The sequence below is a fragment of the Halyomorpha halys genome, unplaced genomic scaffold (genome assembly GCF_000696795.3).
Source record: "Halyomorpha halys isolate HHAL.00 unplaced genomic scaffold, Hhal_1.1 Scaffold686.1, whole genome shotgun sequence".
NCBI classification, from domain to species: Eukaryota; Metazoa; Arthropoda; class Insecta; order Hemiptera; family Pentatomidae; genus Halyomorpha; species Halyomorpha halys.
Genome location: NW_027114454.1, coordinates 365,904 through 381,975, shown reverse-complemented (window position 1 = coordinate 381,975; position 16,072 = coordinate 365,904). Strand labels below are relative to the sequence as shown.

General features: G+C 31.3%; 1 protein-coding gene across 1 annotated transcript in view; it reads right to left on the bottom strand.

Moving 5' to 3' along the window:
* Positions 1-4,603: 4,603 nt before the first annotated feature.
* LOC106685368 (protein krueppel) overlaps positions 4,604-16,072 on the bottom strand; it is a 13,761-nt gene continuing 2,292 nt past the window's right edge. Inside the window, exon 2 of the mRNA XM_014427994.2 lies at positions 4,604-7,341. Coding sequence (XP_014283480.1) covers positions 6,518-7,341 — 824 coding nt within the window. The 3' untranslated portion in view covers positions 4,604-6,517. The remainder of the gene's footprint in view (positions 7,342-16,072) is intronic.

Below are 16,072 nucleotides of genomic sequence, written 5' to 3'. Positions count from 1 at the left end.
ACTTATTTGGCCAAGTTTATCCAGGTGTGCCTATGATCTTTTTGAGTAGAGAAAAAAAAAGTACAAATTTGATCTCATTTTGTAGGGAATTCAGTTTATTATAAAAAAGTAAACAGTCACGTTTACTATAAAATTGGTCCTTGAGAGTCACGATTGAAGAAAACATTCTGTTTTTCTTTTTTAAATTTCAAAATAATCTGTTGAGGTCGAAACTTGGGTTTATCATTATTTATCTGTCACAAACAAAAAATCAGAACTACCCCATTTGATGCGAGGTAAAAATATACCAATTTACTGGACTACCAAGCAGTTCTTTCATGGCACTCAAAACTGCAGAGAAAAACCTGAGAAAATGTACCCAATAAAGACAAAAACGTGATTTTAAATAAACCTCATAGATATTGCATTAATTGGTTCAGAGTTAATATATCTTGGCTTCCAAGTGAACAGTGGCTTTATAATGCTAGAAAAAGAAAAGCAGATTATTGCCCATGAAGAGGACCTATTACTATATAGTTCAGAATCATGGGCTACAATGAGGGACCAGGATAATTATATATAATCATTTGATAAAACAATATTTGATAGAATGATTCTTCGACAAAACCCTGAATGACAGTCTCACAAGATCGAAATGCATGAAGCTTCATGTCAGAAGAAATGAAAATCTATCAAAATCCTTTCTTGAACATGGACGTCGCCATAGGGAAGTGGTAGGAAGGAAAGATAAATTTGAAATAAAACTGCGAAGTTTTAAAACATTATTCAAAGAGGTAATAAAATTACAATCACGGGTGTAAGGGAAATTTTCCGAAAATTTTCAATGGTAGGAAAAATTATATCCCTTCCCTCCAAGTAAAATTTTGAAACTAATCTGGTATTGCGATTGGAAAGTATTGCCAAAATGCAAATTTCGAACTAGTATTTTCGACGGAAATACATATTTTGAGGTCTCCTGAATCCAAAAACCTAATCATGCAAAATGATCAGTGGCTCAAAAATTAAAAGTCGTAAGAAACTGAAATTACATACTTAAGGTTTGTCACGGACCTGGCATAAATTTTTCACAAAAAACATTCCACCGGAAGTGCGACTTTGTATAATTGATTCTTCACATTTTTTCGATTTACTCCAAAAAGGACTTTGATTAAAATCGGTGAATGAATGAGCAATTAAAACAAACAATTAGTACCAGTTAGTTAGCTCTTATCCTCATAGAAATGTTCCTCTAAAGTTCCTGTAATTTGTTTTATTTGAAATAAATAACCACTTTTCATTGTTGACAGGACTAAATAATGGATAAATTTCTAGATATTATAATATTTGATGAATAACTAAAGGAGAAAAACGGAAAAATATAGACAGGTTCGAAATGGGAAAAAAACTGAGACCAGGAGATTTCTCTCGGTTCCCAGCGTATGTTTACAAGTTGGTTATTCTGTTGTATTCTTGCCAGGAAAGTTAATATTCGTTATTTTAATCTCAAGAACCCTAAATAAGTATTTTTAAAGCAACAAAACAACTAAAATATTTTATTTTAGAAAATTCCAAAAAGTAGCTTTGACTTGAACACGAGTCCGCCAATATACTTTAACTATACCTATCCGACGTGGGTAGGGTGCTAAGTGATATCCACGTCTCTCCACATTCTTTACAGTAGGGACTGCTTTATAAAAACTGAGTAAATAGTCTTACTAGTCTTTTGACTTAGAACTGCATATTCACGATAAAAAAGCAGTAACAATAAGCTTTATTTCCCGACTGTACAAGTCAGAATTCTATAATATCGTTGATCCTTTCATCTATTGGAACCAGCAACATTTTTATACATGTTTTCTTGGTTTGAATTACTCCTGTTGAATGTAAATGGAATTGTAAAAGTGTTGAACACACTTTTAGTGTGTTAATTAGTAAATGTTTTTACTATTTTATTTGTTACGGTTAAATAACATAAAACGTTCTTACTGTAATGAGAACAAACAACACAAGTACACACTGACAACTCTCAAAACTAGACTGTCGGCAAAAGTGTTGCAAACGGTTTGAGCTCAACAATGGATATATTCACGGTTTGCCGCAGAGCAACTTGTGTACAATAAAAAATGAATTTTTTACTTTATTTTTTATAAATCACGCTTTAACAAAAAGGACATAAAAATCGTCAACGAAATTATTGAACTATTGAAATAACTGAGAAAACTTGAGGTGACCTTTCTGTATTACTCCTGGTGCATTATCGTTTCTTCATAGCTGTCGTCCTGTCTATTTTGCGATTGTTTTAGGATAGTATTGTCGCGGGCTAAGAAACAAAACACTAAGAACAGAAACAACAATTTTTTATATTGCTAAGGAACGCATCTTCATATCCTTGACATTGGAATACGTTTCCTATGATACCGAGAGAAATCTCGTTTTGTTTTGTCTTTAGTCTCTAGTAATTCTATGCTTCTACTGCTTTCTGATTTTCCAATTTTTTTTATCATTATTATGGTGCTCTCCATGTCTTGAACATATTGAGTCGTTTTAATAAGCTCCATTGCCTTCTTTTTTCATCTTCTTGTCTCCACTCTTTATCCCTTCTTCTATATTCATTACGTCTGTTAACATATTTCCTCTGTTTTTCAACGTATTCTTTTTCTGTTAACCCTCTTTCCTTTTTATCTTCACCATTTTCTCCTCTTTCTCTCCAGCTATAATCTTTCCTGCGACTAGAGTTATCACCTTTCCTTCTTTCTCTCCATCTGTAATCGTCAGCATCTCTATCAATCGTCCTTCTTCTATCATCGTCTATCCCTTTCTCTTTCCTTGTTATAATCCTTTCTGCTAGAATGACTATCCTCACAACTAGAGTTTTCCTTATCCTTGCGCTTTCGAATAAATTGTACTCCAATACCTTTTTTTTATACCTTTCTTAACTACTTCGAAATCTTGGATACTCGCTATATTTTCACCAAGGGTTTTCGGCCTCAAGCTCTGCTGTAGAACTTGATCACGCACCCCATCATTAAAAATATCGACAGGGATGTTTTCTCAGACGCCCTGTGGAACCATAACATTAATCAACTCGTTGAGATACTTCCATTCTGCGATGCTGCATCGGCTCCATGCTTCCATGCACCTGCCTCAGATGAGGGCTACACAATCTCTTATCGAAATTGTCGTGAAAATAGTTGAAGTCCTGATGTTTCCCACAGACGTTGACGTACACGCTACGAATAATATCAAGAGTCTCCTCGAAATAAACGATTAGGGAAGTGAGGTGTAGATAGTTGACCGTAGATTACTGATAGGAAAAGATGGTCGTGGGGGGGGGGGCGGGTGCGGCCAGCAAAAAAAAACATAACCAAAAATTATTTATTTATGCCGACGTTTCGACCTGAGTTTCAGGTCTTCATGAAGGATTCTAGCGGGGAATCTTGGCTAAAACTGGGTTTTAACTGATTGAATCATTGAGCTGGGGCTCCCGAAGCGTCCATCCTTGTTACGAACATCCCTCTCTCTAGTGTCAATTGCACATCCGCGATACGTCCTCCGGTCTTAACCGGCTTCACCTCTTATTCCAGGAAGTCAACTCTACCATCGAGTCTTCCAATATATTACTCCACTCCATCCTCACCTTCATATCGTCTTTCGGTGGCCCTTACCTGCTTTTGAACATCAAAGTCCAGACCTAGCTGCTTTTCCGAATTTCCAACCTGTATCTGTGTGCTTCCCAAGTCTTTTTCAATGTTTTTGAACTTGACTGTCAGACTTTTTTGTTACTCATCCTGGCCAGATTTCATCAATCCATTGTGGATTTCATTTCCTCAAGTATTGGTAAAAAATGTTCCATATTCGCTGCCTGATCGTGTGATAACTGTCCCTAACCTCTCATTCTTCCAAGTAACTCAATACTTCACTTTCTATCAATAAAAAATAAAAATACTATGGCAAATATAAAAAAAAAAAAAAAAAAAAATAGTTTCGTCTCATTTTTTTAGCCAAAATCCCGCTTCTGACACCAATTGTCACGTGTAAACCGGGCTGAAGAAACAAAACACAAAGAACAGAAACAACAATTTTGTTTATTGCCTAGGAATGAAAGTATTCCCAACACTTAACTAACCTAGAGTTACTCTTCTGTTTTTTTTTTTACAACTCACTAAGCAAAACATTGTTTTAATTCATCAATAACTTTAATCATAATCGATCGACCAGATCGTAAAAGTATTAATAAAACCCAGATGGATATACTCACAGTTCATTGATGTATTGTTATTTTTTTTTCTATCCACAGAATTCTCCTAATGGACATTATTCAAAAACTTTTTTCTTCGGAATAATTAGGAGCCTTCGAACATTTGGTCTATCATTAGACTGGTCCATATAAAGAAACGTTAATCTTTTTAAGGCTCCATGAATTGCAATGGTCAACCACGATCATTGTTCATGCAAAAAAAGGACATTATTACTCAAATTTTAAATTATAGTTAAATATTTCACTGTATGATATTCTACTGAATACTATATTTTATTAACGCTACATTCAAACCTGAAATGAAAACTTGATATTATATATATAAGATGTCAAATTATTTAGGAATAGGGATGATATAATAATTAATAAAAGTGTTAGCATTATTTATTTTTTTAAATATAATCTTTACAAATTGGCACGACATATTTGGTCAAAATACTCATGGGCACATAAAAAAATATACAGCAATGAGCTTAAATATTACAAATTATTACAGCATAATTACACATCAGTCTTTTGTTAGTTTGGTAATTATATGTAACATATATTGTCTATTTTATTCGGCAGTAGTTGTAATAATTGATTCAGGCACGCAGCCAATATTGTACGGTACACATTGGTCAAGCTCAGAATTAGAAACAACTGAATTTATAACCCAGTTGTATTAAAACTTGTAGTATGAACAATTTTAAAGATGTATCATTTCCAAAAAAGTTAAAATAGTACAATCGCAATAGGGCTCTAACATGGTACTCGACACAGAACACACTATAGCGACTCTCAGTACGGGTTCCGGACTGCTCTTCCACATATTTCAATGTCTTTAAACTTTACCTTGTTAAATCTGGTTTATTTATTCTTAATTCTGGAAAAACCTACGTCTCAACACTGTTTCATTATTTGTGTAAATTCTTTTTGCGGATTTCCTACTTACACCAATTTATGAGGTTTTTAAACGAAAGTTTGTAAAGATTGTGGAGAAAATTTATTTAATTTTTGTGGTTATGTTAAAAGACACCCGAAGTACTATATTTACTATTCATAAAGCCATATATAAATAATATCCTTAGCAATAATATAAACTCCAGGGAGTTTATAACAGCCAGGATATTTATGTTAAATTTTATTGTAATAAATAGATAAATTAAGAAACAAAATTTCAATAGTAGGTATGTCCTTTATAATAAAAAAATAACTTCTAAAACATTAGATTTTCATTCTACAACATTTTGAAAACTAAGAAGAGATTGTGGGTACTACAGGTTACAAAATAGAAGGCGCATAACGTAGAGAAAATATGGAAATATATGGACTGGTGGCGGGAACCTGTAGCGATCGTTGATACGTAAGTTGAGGCCAGATCGGCATGTTAGAGCCATACTAGCCATAGTATTACTATATTTTAAATTTAAGAGGTCTTTTTTTTTTTCCTTTTTTTATACCTCTTATTAACATGTAACCATCTCTTAGTACAAATGCAAATGTTTACAACACTAACACCAACAAATAATTACTACAACCTTTATTTATAAAAACAAAAATAAAACCCTGTTTTATAGAGTTATAAAATTATTAAAAAATAAATACTTTTTATGTAGGTTTTATTTTGTTAATCAGTACTGTTCTCTCATGGTACACTAGTTCCTAGCTTATAACTTCTTTAAGAATATACTTTTAAATTATTTAAGTATTGATATTGCGCATTTATACGCAATAATGCCATTGATGAAAAAAATATACACAACAAACTTATATTCTAATAATAATATATAATAGAAAACAAAATAAATGAAATGACTATACCGAAATCGGTACATACCCGTAGTCGTTTTGAACAGTACCTGGAGTAACCCTTCCTATACCATTTATCTTATAAAAAATAATAATTATGAATATAGGCATACCCAGCGGGGGGCATGAGGGGGCAACTAGTGAAAAAAGTTAACAATTTAATAAAAAATATTTTTTTTTTTCAAGCAAATACTAATTGTGACAACTAATAAAGCACTGCGACAATTATATATAATTTTCTAAAAATTTTGGTTTCGTTTAGCTTTTCCGTTATGAAATGTCACAACCTGATTGGCTATACATTGTCCCCCCCCTAATTTTGATACTGGGTAAACCCTATTATGAATGCAACGTTATATCAAACCAAGATTTTGCTTTGAATTGGAACCCTGCATCACAGCAAAATTGATTGCGTTATTTTATAAATGGAATGGTATTGTTCAGGGCACTGATAGTACTGTAATAAAAAAAATACTAATTATTTAGCAACTAAAGAGGTGAACAGCCATCCCATTCTTCAGAAAGCTCTTCCTCAGATTCAGTCATAGTTAGGTTATTGTTATTGTTAATGTTTTTGTTCTTATGCCTGATGGACAGGTCTTCAGGCTCCGTCTGTTCAGGCAGAGAAAGGTACGCTGGGAGGACATTGACAAGAGCTTGAGCTTTTCTATCTCTCGACTCACATTTGTGATGGAGAAGGTGATGTCTCCTCCTGAACTTGGCACCACACAGGCCACAGCCAAATGGTTTTTCTCCCTTATGAATGAGAGAATGAGCCTTGAGTTGGTTCGAATCTGCGAACCTCGAAGAGCAGACTTGGCAAGCGTAAGGCCGTTCCCCTGTGTGTACCCGCAAGTGCCTCCTGAGGTTGGCCACTTGCACGAAGTACCTGTCACAATGGTCGCAATGGTATGGTTTTTCTCCTGTATGCGTTCGGATGTGAGTGCGGAGATGATGGTCCCGCCTGAACCTTCTGTGACACTCTGGGCACTCGAAAGGCCGTTCTCCAGTATGGGTTCTTTCGTGGTTTTTAAGAACATGCTTGTGTTTGAAGGACTGGTTGCAAGTGAGGCAGACGAAGGCTCTGTCCCTTCCAGGAGGAGACTCGTCGTCTTTCTTCTTCCTGCCTCCCACCTCTGGAGGTTGAGCTGCCCAAAGCAAAGAATGCGAGAAGAGGGATCCACCCCCGATACCATGGAGAGCCAGAAGTCCTGGCATTCCCGCTGCTAACAGACCAGCCTCGCTACCACCTTCTTCTCGGTTGCTTGCTTGTTTCATTGTGCACCTTCCCACACCTACTACTGAAGTCAAGCCTGAAAAATTTTTTAAAAAAATATTAAAAAAATTGACAAAACATCAACAAGAAGACAATGTATAGATAAACAATTATGATTCAGATACACTAATAGAATACGCGTCACCTATCGCATTTTTACTTAGCGGTTGTAGGAAACAATTACCAGTGTATGGTGCAAAAATTATAGGTTTTGAATATTAATTGCAATTTCAGTAAAATGGAGGTAGTAAAAACAGGTCATAAAAATAAAAAAAAAATAAAATATCAATAAATGTACATTCATGGTCTAAAAGCACACTGATTGTGTGATGTATGTATATATGTATAATGTAGGAACTATCATCTTGGCAAAGTATTAACACAAAAAAAATGTTGAATATAGGAAGATGGTGAGGGTTGCGGTCAAAAAAAGAACAAATAGTTATAAACTATTTGACTGCAACCCTCACCATGTTCTTATATTTAAATTTTTACGGTCCACTATATATACATATATATAAAAGAAATTTTGGTATTAAACCTTTGAGTGGCACTGTTTAATTATAAATTTAGTAAGTGAAGGAAAAAGAAATGATGGAACACCGGAAATGTAACCACTTTTCTCAATAATTTTATTCAAAACGCAGTAAAAAAGATCTACAAAATATATGAACAGCTCTTTTCTTTTCATTTTATTATTTTTATTTTAAAATTACTATTATATTATCAGATTAATAATGAAGGTATTATAAAATATAATTAAATTTATTATAAGTTTTATATTATACTGTTTGAAAGACTTCTATAAACAAGAACTGAACTGTTAGATTTACCTTTTTAAACTTGAAGTAATTATTTTTTCATTTCAAGAATTCACACATTACAGAATAGACGGTGGTTATTTAATAAGAACCGTGTATAGTAGATTGGTTTATGATTGGATTACGTTTAGTCCCATCATTATTATAACATTTATTATATCCTTAAATAAATAGATGGAGATAAATTAAACAAGTGCCAGAAGAATGTATTTTTCCATAGAATACATCAAGTGGGAAAATGATTTCCTCATTGAGGCTCAGGAAGAGGAAAAAGGAAAAGGAAAAAACCGTAGGAGGCGGTGGTGGGGCAGGAGCCATTTTGTTAGGGGCGAGATCGATCCTTGCTCCCGATTGGCCCCTCGCCATTCGGCTCCCTAAATCTATATCCATTGGACGTCAAAGCCAATCTCTTGGTCAGTTTCCCCTTTGTCCTGGCTAATGGAGGGGACTTGGACAATAGAAACTGCCTCTATTGTCATGGAAAATAATGCTAATTTTATCTACAGCTAGGGGTCAACGGGATACAGCATTCGTTAATACAGCAGCTGTTCGTCGAGGAGGGTATGCAATAAATAAATTTAGTAAAATACGCGGAAGGAGCGCAAGCTGTTAGCGCTAACCGATAGGAAGAAATAAATTTTATGTATGTTTTTTTTAATTTCAATTATTGTCAGTATATCAAAACGTAAATTACAAAATAAACAATGTTCATTCCTTTATAATTCTATTTATACAAAGTATATAATGATTAGATTAGAATTATTAAAAACAATGGATTTTTACATATTTATACTACATAATATAATAATAATACATATTCTTCTTTATTATTTGAATACATGGATGAATGAATAAAAATATTCCATTTTACAAAGCACCTTTTTCGATTTTTCTGAACCTTAAATAATTCCGTAAAAAAAGGAAACAATCATATCCAAACCATACATACTGAGTTATTCAGTCTAAAATAGGAGTAAACAAACATAAGATTCAATTTCTTCACAAAGATACGCGTGTTTGTAACACCACGGCTACATGGAACCATGTCTTTATTTTAGGGTAGGATCAAGTTGTAAGATAACGTGTGTTAGGTAGGTAACAAATCCTGAGTGCTCAGTATAGAGGGTAAATACAACTTTAGTCAGGAGAGGATATTTTGAACATTTACTTCATTTTTAAAATTATTTTTGGATAACAAATCTACGGTGCGTTTATACTTTTGAGAACCTGGCACGTATTCTAATTGCCTTTCACATAATAAAGCTAATCAGTGTGAATAAATATTTCAGAAAAAAGGCTAAATCTCTAAAAATGCTTACATCCAGAATTCAACTTTTTTTTTTTAACTTTGCCGATATTACTAATAGAGAGCAAAAGTTTATTTTATACTAAAATAATTGATAGCACACGTTTAAATAGGAGATTATGCAATAAATAAATTCAGTAAAATAACCACACTTAAAGAAAAAACAACTTTTATACATAAACTCGATTTTAATGTTTAAAAAAATGATGTGAAGTATACCAAACATGATATTACAACAAACAATATGCAAAACATCATTGTGATTTTATTTTGAACAAATATATAATTATGGCATCAGAATTATCAGAAACGTTTTACCCCATAATTTATTTCTTTAGGACACGATTAGATCATTATTTGATTAAAAAACATTCGACGGATAAAAATTATATAATAAAAAAAAAATCTTTCAAGATGTCCCTGGCAGATCTAACCTCAAAATACAAAGTAAAAATAAATGTGATGTTGGTGGTCTGTGAAAAAGACTCTTCTGTTTTGTTTGCTCTTAAACTATTCAAGTTTCATACAAACTTTGGAATTTATTGCATTACACAATGTTACAAATTAGTTAAAAATAAATATAGGTGTAGTTAGTAAAAAAAAATCTTTCTTTTTTTTACAATTTCTTCCTTATTTAATTAAACGGATTAGTTAATCGAAGCGAATAATAAGTAAATAAGGGATGACAAAACGATGATAGACAATTACATAAAGTTCAATTTAATAACCGGTGATCCGTTCATATAGGAAACTATTATTCGGATAGCGAAAAAAAAAAATTATTCATCATCGGATTAAAAAATGTATTTGCATAATAAATTTATTTCGACCTACATGTGGTCGGTGTCGTGTAAAAATATCTGGAATCGAATCCAACCATTTTGAAGGAAACATATTTTGTTCTTTACCTCTTCTGGATAATTACATTTAAATGAAAAACCTATATCTTTATTTTGCTGACTACCGGCTAAATATCATAATAGTATTCCAAATAGATCAAATAATTAATGACTATTCTAATAATTGTCAAATTCGCCCTTTTAAAAGGGCATCATGATATTTGTATTTGTAAAAAAGTATCTATTTTATTCATAAATCGTTTTTTTCACGTTTATTTTAAAATAATATAATTTAATCTATATTTTATATTATACCGCTTGTATATACAATTAAAATGCATTTTCTTAAGTTAAAAAAATGTTATATTACTTAAGAAATTTTCGAAAGATAGGTAAATACGAAGTCAATCAAGTTTAAAATGAACTAGCTTACGGTTCGCATACTCCTGTATCTTCAAAACAAATTCTGATTTTTGGATGCATTTATAAATTTGCAAAGTGTTGAAATTTGTAACATAACATTCCCAATGCAGACTTGGCTTGCAAAACCCGGTAACATAATTCTGAAACTTAAAAGCTCCTCAAGTTAATTAATTCTATTTTATTTGTTAAACATATCTCCTTTTGCCTACATCATCAATCGGCAGGTTATTTCACAAAGTATATCCGCTATTAGTTTTCTTATCTTTAACACACCTTTCTTAATTTTCACGAAGCCTCAGCAATGGCGTCGGGTAACTTGTTCAAACCGTGTTCCGGATTATTGATTTTTCCACCCTAACCTCACCCCCACTCTTCCTATTGTGTATTTTGGGGCAAAACCTGATAGCTTTGTACAAGGGAGAATAAATAATTGTAAAAAAAAAATATTATAAATCTAGAAATTTATAACAAAATTATTTATTTGTATAACTAAAATATTACTTCAGAATATTTCCGCATTGATAATTTGCTGTTTCAAAAAAATTAAATCTTCATTCGCTAGTCAACAATTATTGTTAAACAATAGTGACAGATTCATTTTGTGTTGCCTAGACCGACTTGGCGATAGGAAAAAAAATTCAAAAACTCCATAATTTAGCTTTAAGTGTAACAATTATTTTCACATATATGGCAAATGACGCAATTTATATATTGTCTATAATTAGTAATTAGTCTGTCTTTATCCAAAAATATTAGCAGTTATTAGGAGACTGGTCTTTTATTTTATCCAGCTCCAAATTTTAATGTTTGTCCTTTGCGGGCGAAATGAATTTTCCGCAAAATCTAGGACATACACTAAAATTCAAATGATCAATAAAAACAAATATTATATGTAATCTATAATTTTTTTTTTAAAGAGTTTTTTTTTTAAATGAACAACTTTCTTTTTCATATAAGTAAATATTATTCAGAATACACACTCACATTGTAATATAAATAAAACAGTGTGAACAGCAAATTATTTGGAAAATAATTCGCATGACCAATGCAAATCCGTGCGTCTCATATAATTTTTTTTTACATAAAATGCTATTCATTTTCAAAGACTGAGACATACAACAAATATAAAGAATACATATTTTTGAATGAGTGACTCAATGTAAAGGTCTGAATGGGTCCCCTATAAATTTATATCCACTGTACCTGTTGCCTCGCCGCGGAAGGGTTCTTTTCATTGTTCGTTTCTATTGTGCCAAGCAAGTCTTAATGGACTTAACCGGCAGGTTTTTCTTTCAAAAAAATTATAATCTGTTCTACATCAACATCCTTGAAATAAAACAAAAAAAAAACTATTTCAAGTAGAAACATATTGAAAATTTGAATTATTCGATTTTGATATTTGATATTAATAATTATGTTGTTTTTTTTTTACATAATTGATTAAAAAAACAAAATACTAAAATACCTTTTTATATTCGATACACTAAAAATAATTCTTGATTGGAGAAGTTTGTCGGGGGGTGCGATCAGCAAAGAACAACATAAATAAACAAAACCATATTTATTTATTTCATGCCGACGTTTCGACCTGAGTTTCAGGTCTTCATCAGGGCATTTATAGCTCAGGTCGAAACGTCGGCATAAAATAAATAAATATCGTTTTGTTCATTTATGTTGTTCTTTACTGACCGCCCCCCCCCACAAATTTCTCCAATCATTAATCTACGGTCAACTATCTACACCTCCTTAAAAATAATTCTGTTTTATAAGAAATAAAACGGTACTTGAAAAACATTAAAATAATTATTTTTTTTTATATCATTATATTCTGAGAGAAAAACACTACTCATGACAATCAATTACTAACCGGATTTTTATTATCGATAACATTTTATATAATTTCGATTCTTGTAATTAGTCCGGTATCTTCTCTCTGAGTATTTGTTTCTTACTAACCCCTACGATTTAAAATCGAAGTGATTAATTACGAGAATAAAATTAAATAATAAAAAAAGTATAATCTAATCGATAATTTTCTTTTTCCCAGCTTCAGATAAAATATACTAAAACTTATCAAAGAGGAAATTAAAAACGAACTTTTCAAGGAAAAGAGGAGAGGGAGGTCTAAAGCTTTTTCTGAGCTCCTACTCCTCCTTTTTTTTCAAGCTTACAACAAATAATTTGAGGAAAACTGGAAGTAAACAAAATTTAAATATAATGAGCCTTGTGGTGAGTTTCCAGGAAAAGATCGGACTCAAAGAGAAAGTAATGGAGGGTAAAAAAAAGAGGGGCGTCGGCTGTGGAGCGTCGTTACGAGGACCAAACCCTAACAAGTTATCTATTTATTACAGAACCCTTTGCATTCACCCTCATCGTAAATAGTCTTCTGGCAGGTTGGCACTGGTTTTTTTCCTTTCACTTTCCATGTAACCTGCTGTGGCCACCAGTGACAATAGAACAAAAGCATAGGCCCAAAACAGTAGCAACTACTGTCGGAAAAAAGCCCCCCAGCTGTCCACATTTATCTTAACTAACCATCTACAATGCTCTTTGAAACAAATTTGCGACAAACAAAGTATATAAGATAATTAAAAATTAATAAATTTATTGTATTATACAGTAGAACCAACAAACGAGTCATCGCCGGTTAATCTATAGTATATCGAAGGAGAAAAAACATTTATTCAACCCATAAATTAAGCAAAAATTAAAATATAATTCAGGAAACAAGATGTGAAAACTAATACAATGTAAGTTAAATTTATAAAAATAATTTTCAAAACATAATTTAATTTGAGTGAACAAATATTGGGTTTTTAATATTAACCATAAAGGCACTTTTGTTTTGTTATACCAAAATTGTTTTCTAAGCACCAGATTTGTTCACTTTCTTTTTAGCGACGGTTAATTCGGTTTTTAACTGAATTTGGAATTACAGGTTTGAATCAAAATCACAATCAGTTCCAACCTTAACAATTAATTGAATTAAAATGATTAATTTATTAGAAAAGAAAATTTTCGCTATAAAATATCCATACAACAATTTAATGTATATAAATTCCATAAAGTAATTAATAATTGTTTTTATAAATTGCTTACCAGGCGAGGATTAGCCGTTCTTAGGATAAAGCGGCCTAGAGAGAAATAAAAATCAAGAAGGAAACACACATACACATTTTAATCATGAAAAAGGAAGACATGTTTTCATTTTTTTTTACATGCATAAATTCTCTGAATGCAGAAAAAGAATATAATATAAAAGAATTTTACAAAACACAAATTCGCTATCACAGTTAATTTGTTAATTACACATACTTCTTTGGTACAAAACCAAAGTGATGTACCAACAAATCCCTGAAAACATATCGTTTGGGTTATTTCATATATGATGTAGTAGCTAGTTACGATGTGAATTAATATAGATAGATAGTTTGGTACATTTGCTTTGTGGTTTTACACATTCGTTTAAGTATTTTTGGCATTGGAGAAAAGAAAACAATGTTAAAATGTAATAAAACCTGAGATAGTAACATTTGAAGGTACACGCATAACTTTGGTTTAGGACCGACGATTTTGCCTTTTACAATGTTTTACCATTCAATTTGCACGTGGATACTACAGAGGTCATAATGTTTAAATATATTTCACTGTAGCCATGTAGTTCTAAGTAGAAAAAAGGAGCTTTATGAACTTCTTTAAAAAATAAATAAAAGTACAACATTAGTTAAGAAAATGAAATAAAATATTCGACCAATTCAATTTCAGTAAAGAAATATGTTTTTTGAATATTAAAATTTTAGTGCACCAAACAACTAAATGTTGTTCTGTATTACCTCTTTCCACACATTTTTAGTTTAATACTATGCTAAATTAATTATTAATATTCACATAAACTTACTGATATTTTTAAAAACAAATAACGATATCGATAAACTGAATGGGTTTATGATTCTTTACATTTGAAATATTAATAAAAATATATTCGAATAGATTAAAAGTTTACAGATGGATGTAGATCTGTAAGTTGTTTTAATAACAAGACTTAGCAAACCTAAAAGTTCGATGCCAACACACCAATATTTACTGAACTTCGTTAGTACCGAATTTCGCTTTATTTATTTATTTTTTTAATAGGATAAATATTAAGCTGGTAAAGAAACAAAAAAAAAAAAGAGTATGAGAGGGGATAAAATATTAAAAACACTAACTTATATTTTAAGTAATATTTGATTTACTTTGTTAATTAATAAAATAAATAAAAATAGCGTTTATTATATTCTTTTATAAAATTTATTATGTATTTCATTTCATTTCATTTCTGATTAAGAAAAAAATATTGTTTTTATCGTTTATATTCCTTAAAACCGATATAGTACAAATATCATGTCGCAATTCCTTTAATTAAATGTAAAAACAATAAATTAACGGACACATTTTTATAAATGTGTTAAATTTTATAAATCTATGGGTGAAGATATATCATGTTTTTTTTTTTTTTAAATTATATTATTTCCACCAAAATACAGATAAAAATAAAAAGAAGAAATTTAATACGTGTTTCATTCATTGCTAGCAAGTAGGCTAGTTGTTATATTATCTTTCGCCATCGGAAAAGAAAATGTATATGTACATACAAATATATTTTGCGTTTAAACCGCAATAATAGTTCCTTCCAAAGTGTGCAATCATTGCAAAGAAACCATTATATATCATTATATTGGTATTTTTCTTAACATAAAATCAAAGTTTCGCACATTGAGCCGATACGACATCCAAAAGGGTGATTTAATATGATACTTCTTTACTAAATGTGGAAAAGTATTTCGGAAAAAAAAGGGGAAAAATTAACGTTAGTTACAAGGAGGTTACATTAATTAACTAAGATGGGTAACTGGTGAATTAATGGCCATATGTTATTTTTAGATTGGAGATAGGCGAAATTACCTGAAGACCCCACAACGAAATTGTTAACCGCCTCTGCTCCGCGGCTGCCACCGTCCGGTAAAAAAAAATACAGGAAAAACTCCAAGGGTAAGAAAAAAAAAATGGCCTCGTCCACACTAACTGCAGTATTTCCTAACATATTAAAAAGTTATAAAGAAAATAAATGATAAAAAACATGAGTGCTGAGTGCCAAGTACAAAAAAGAAAACAAATTAAAGATAAATGTATTGGACATAAGTTTAAAACGCTGCTGGGATGAATGATTGTCAATGAATAATCGACATTCGTTAAAATTGAAACAGGAGTGCTTGTGTTCCATTTATTATTTACTAACTGTTATGTGCACGATTATGTATTATGTTAATTAACAGATAACGACTATGTAACTATTAAAAATAAACAAATAAATAAATATTTTGTATTAATATTTTGTTT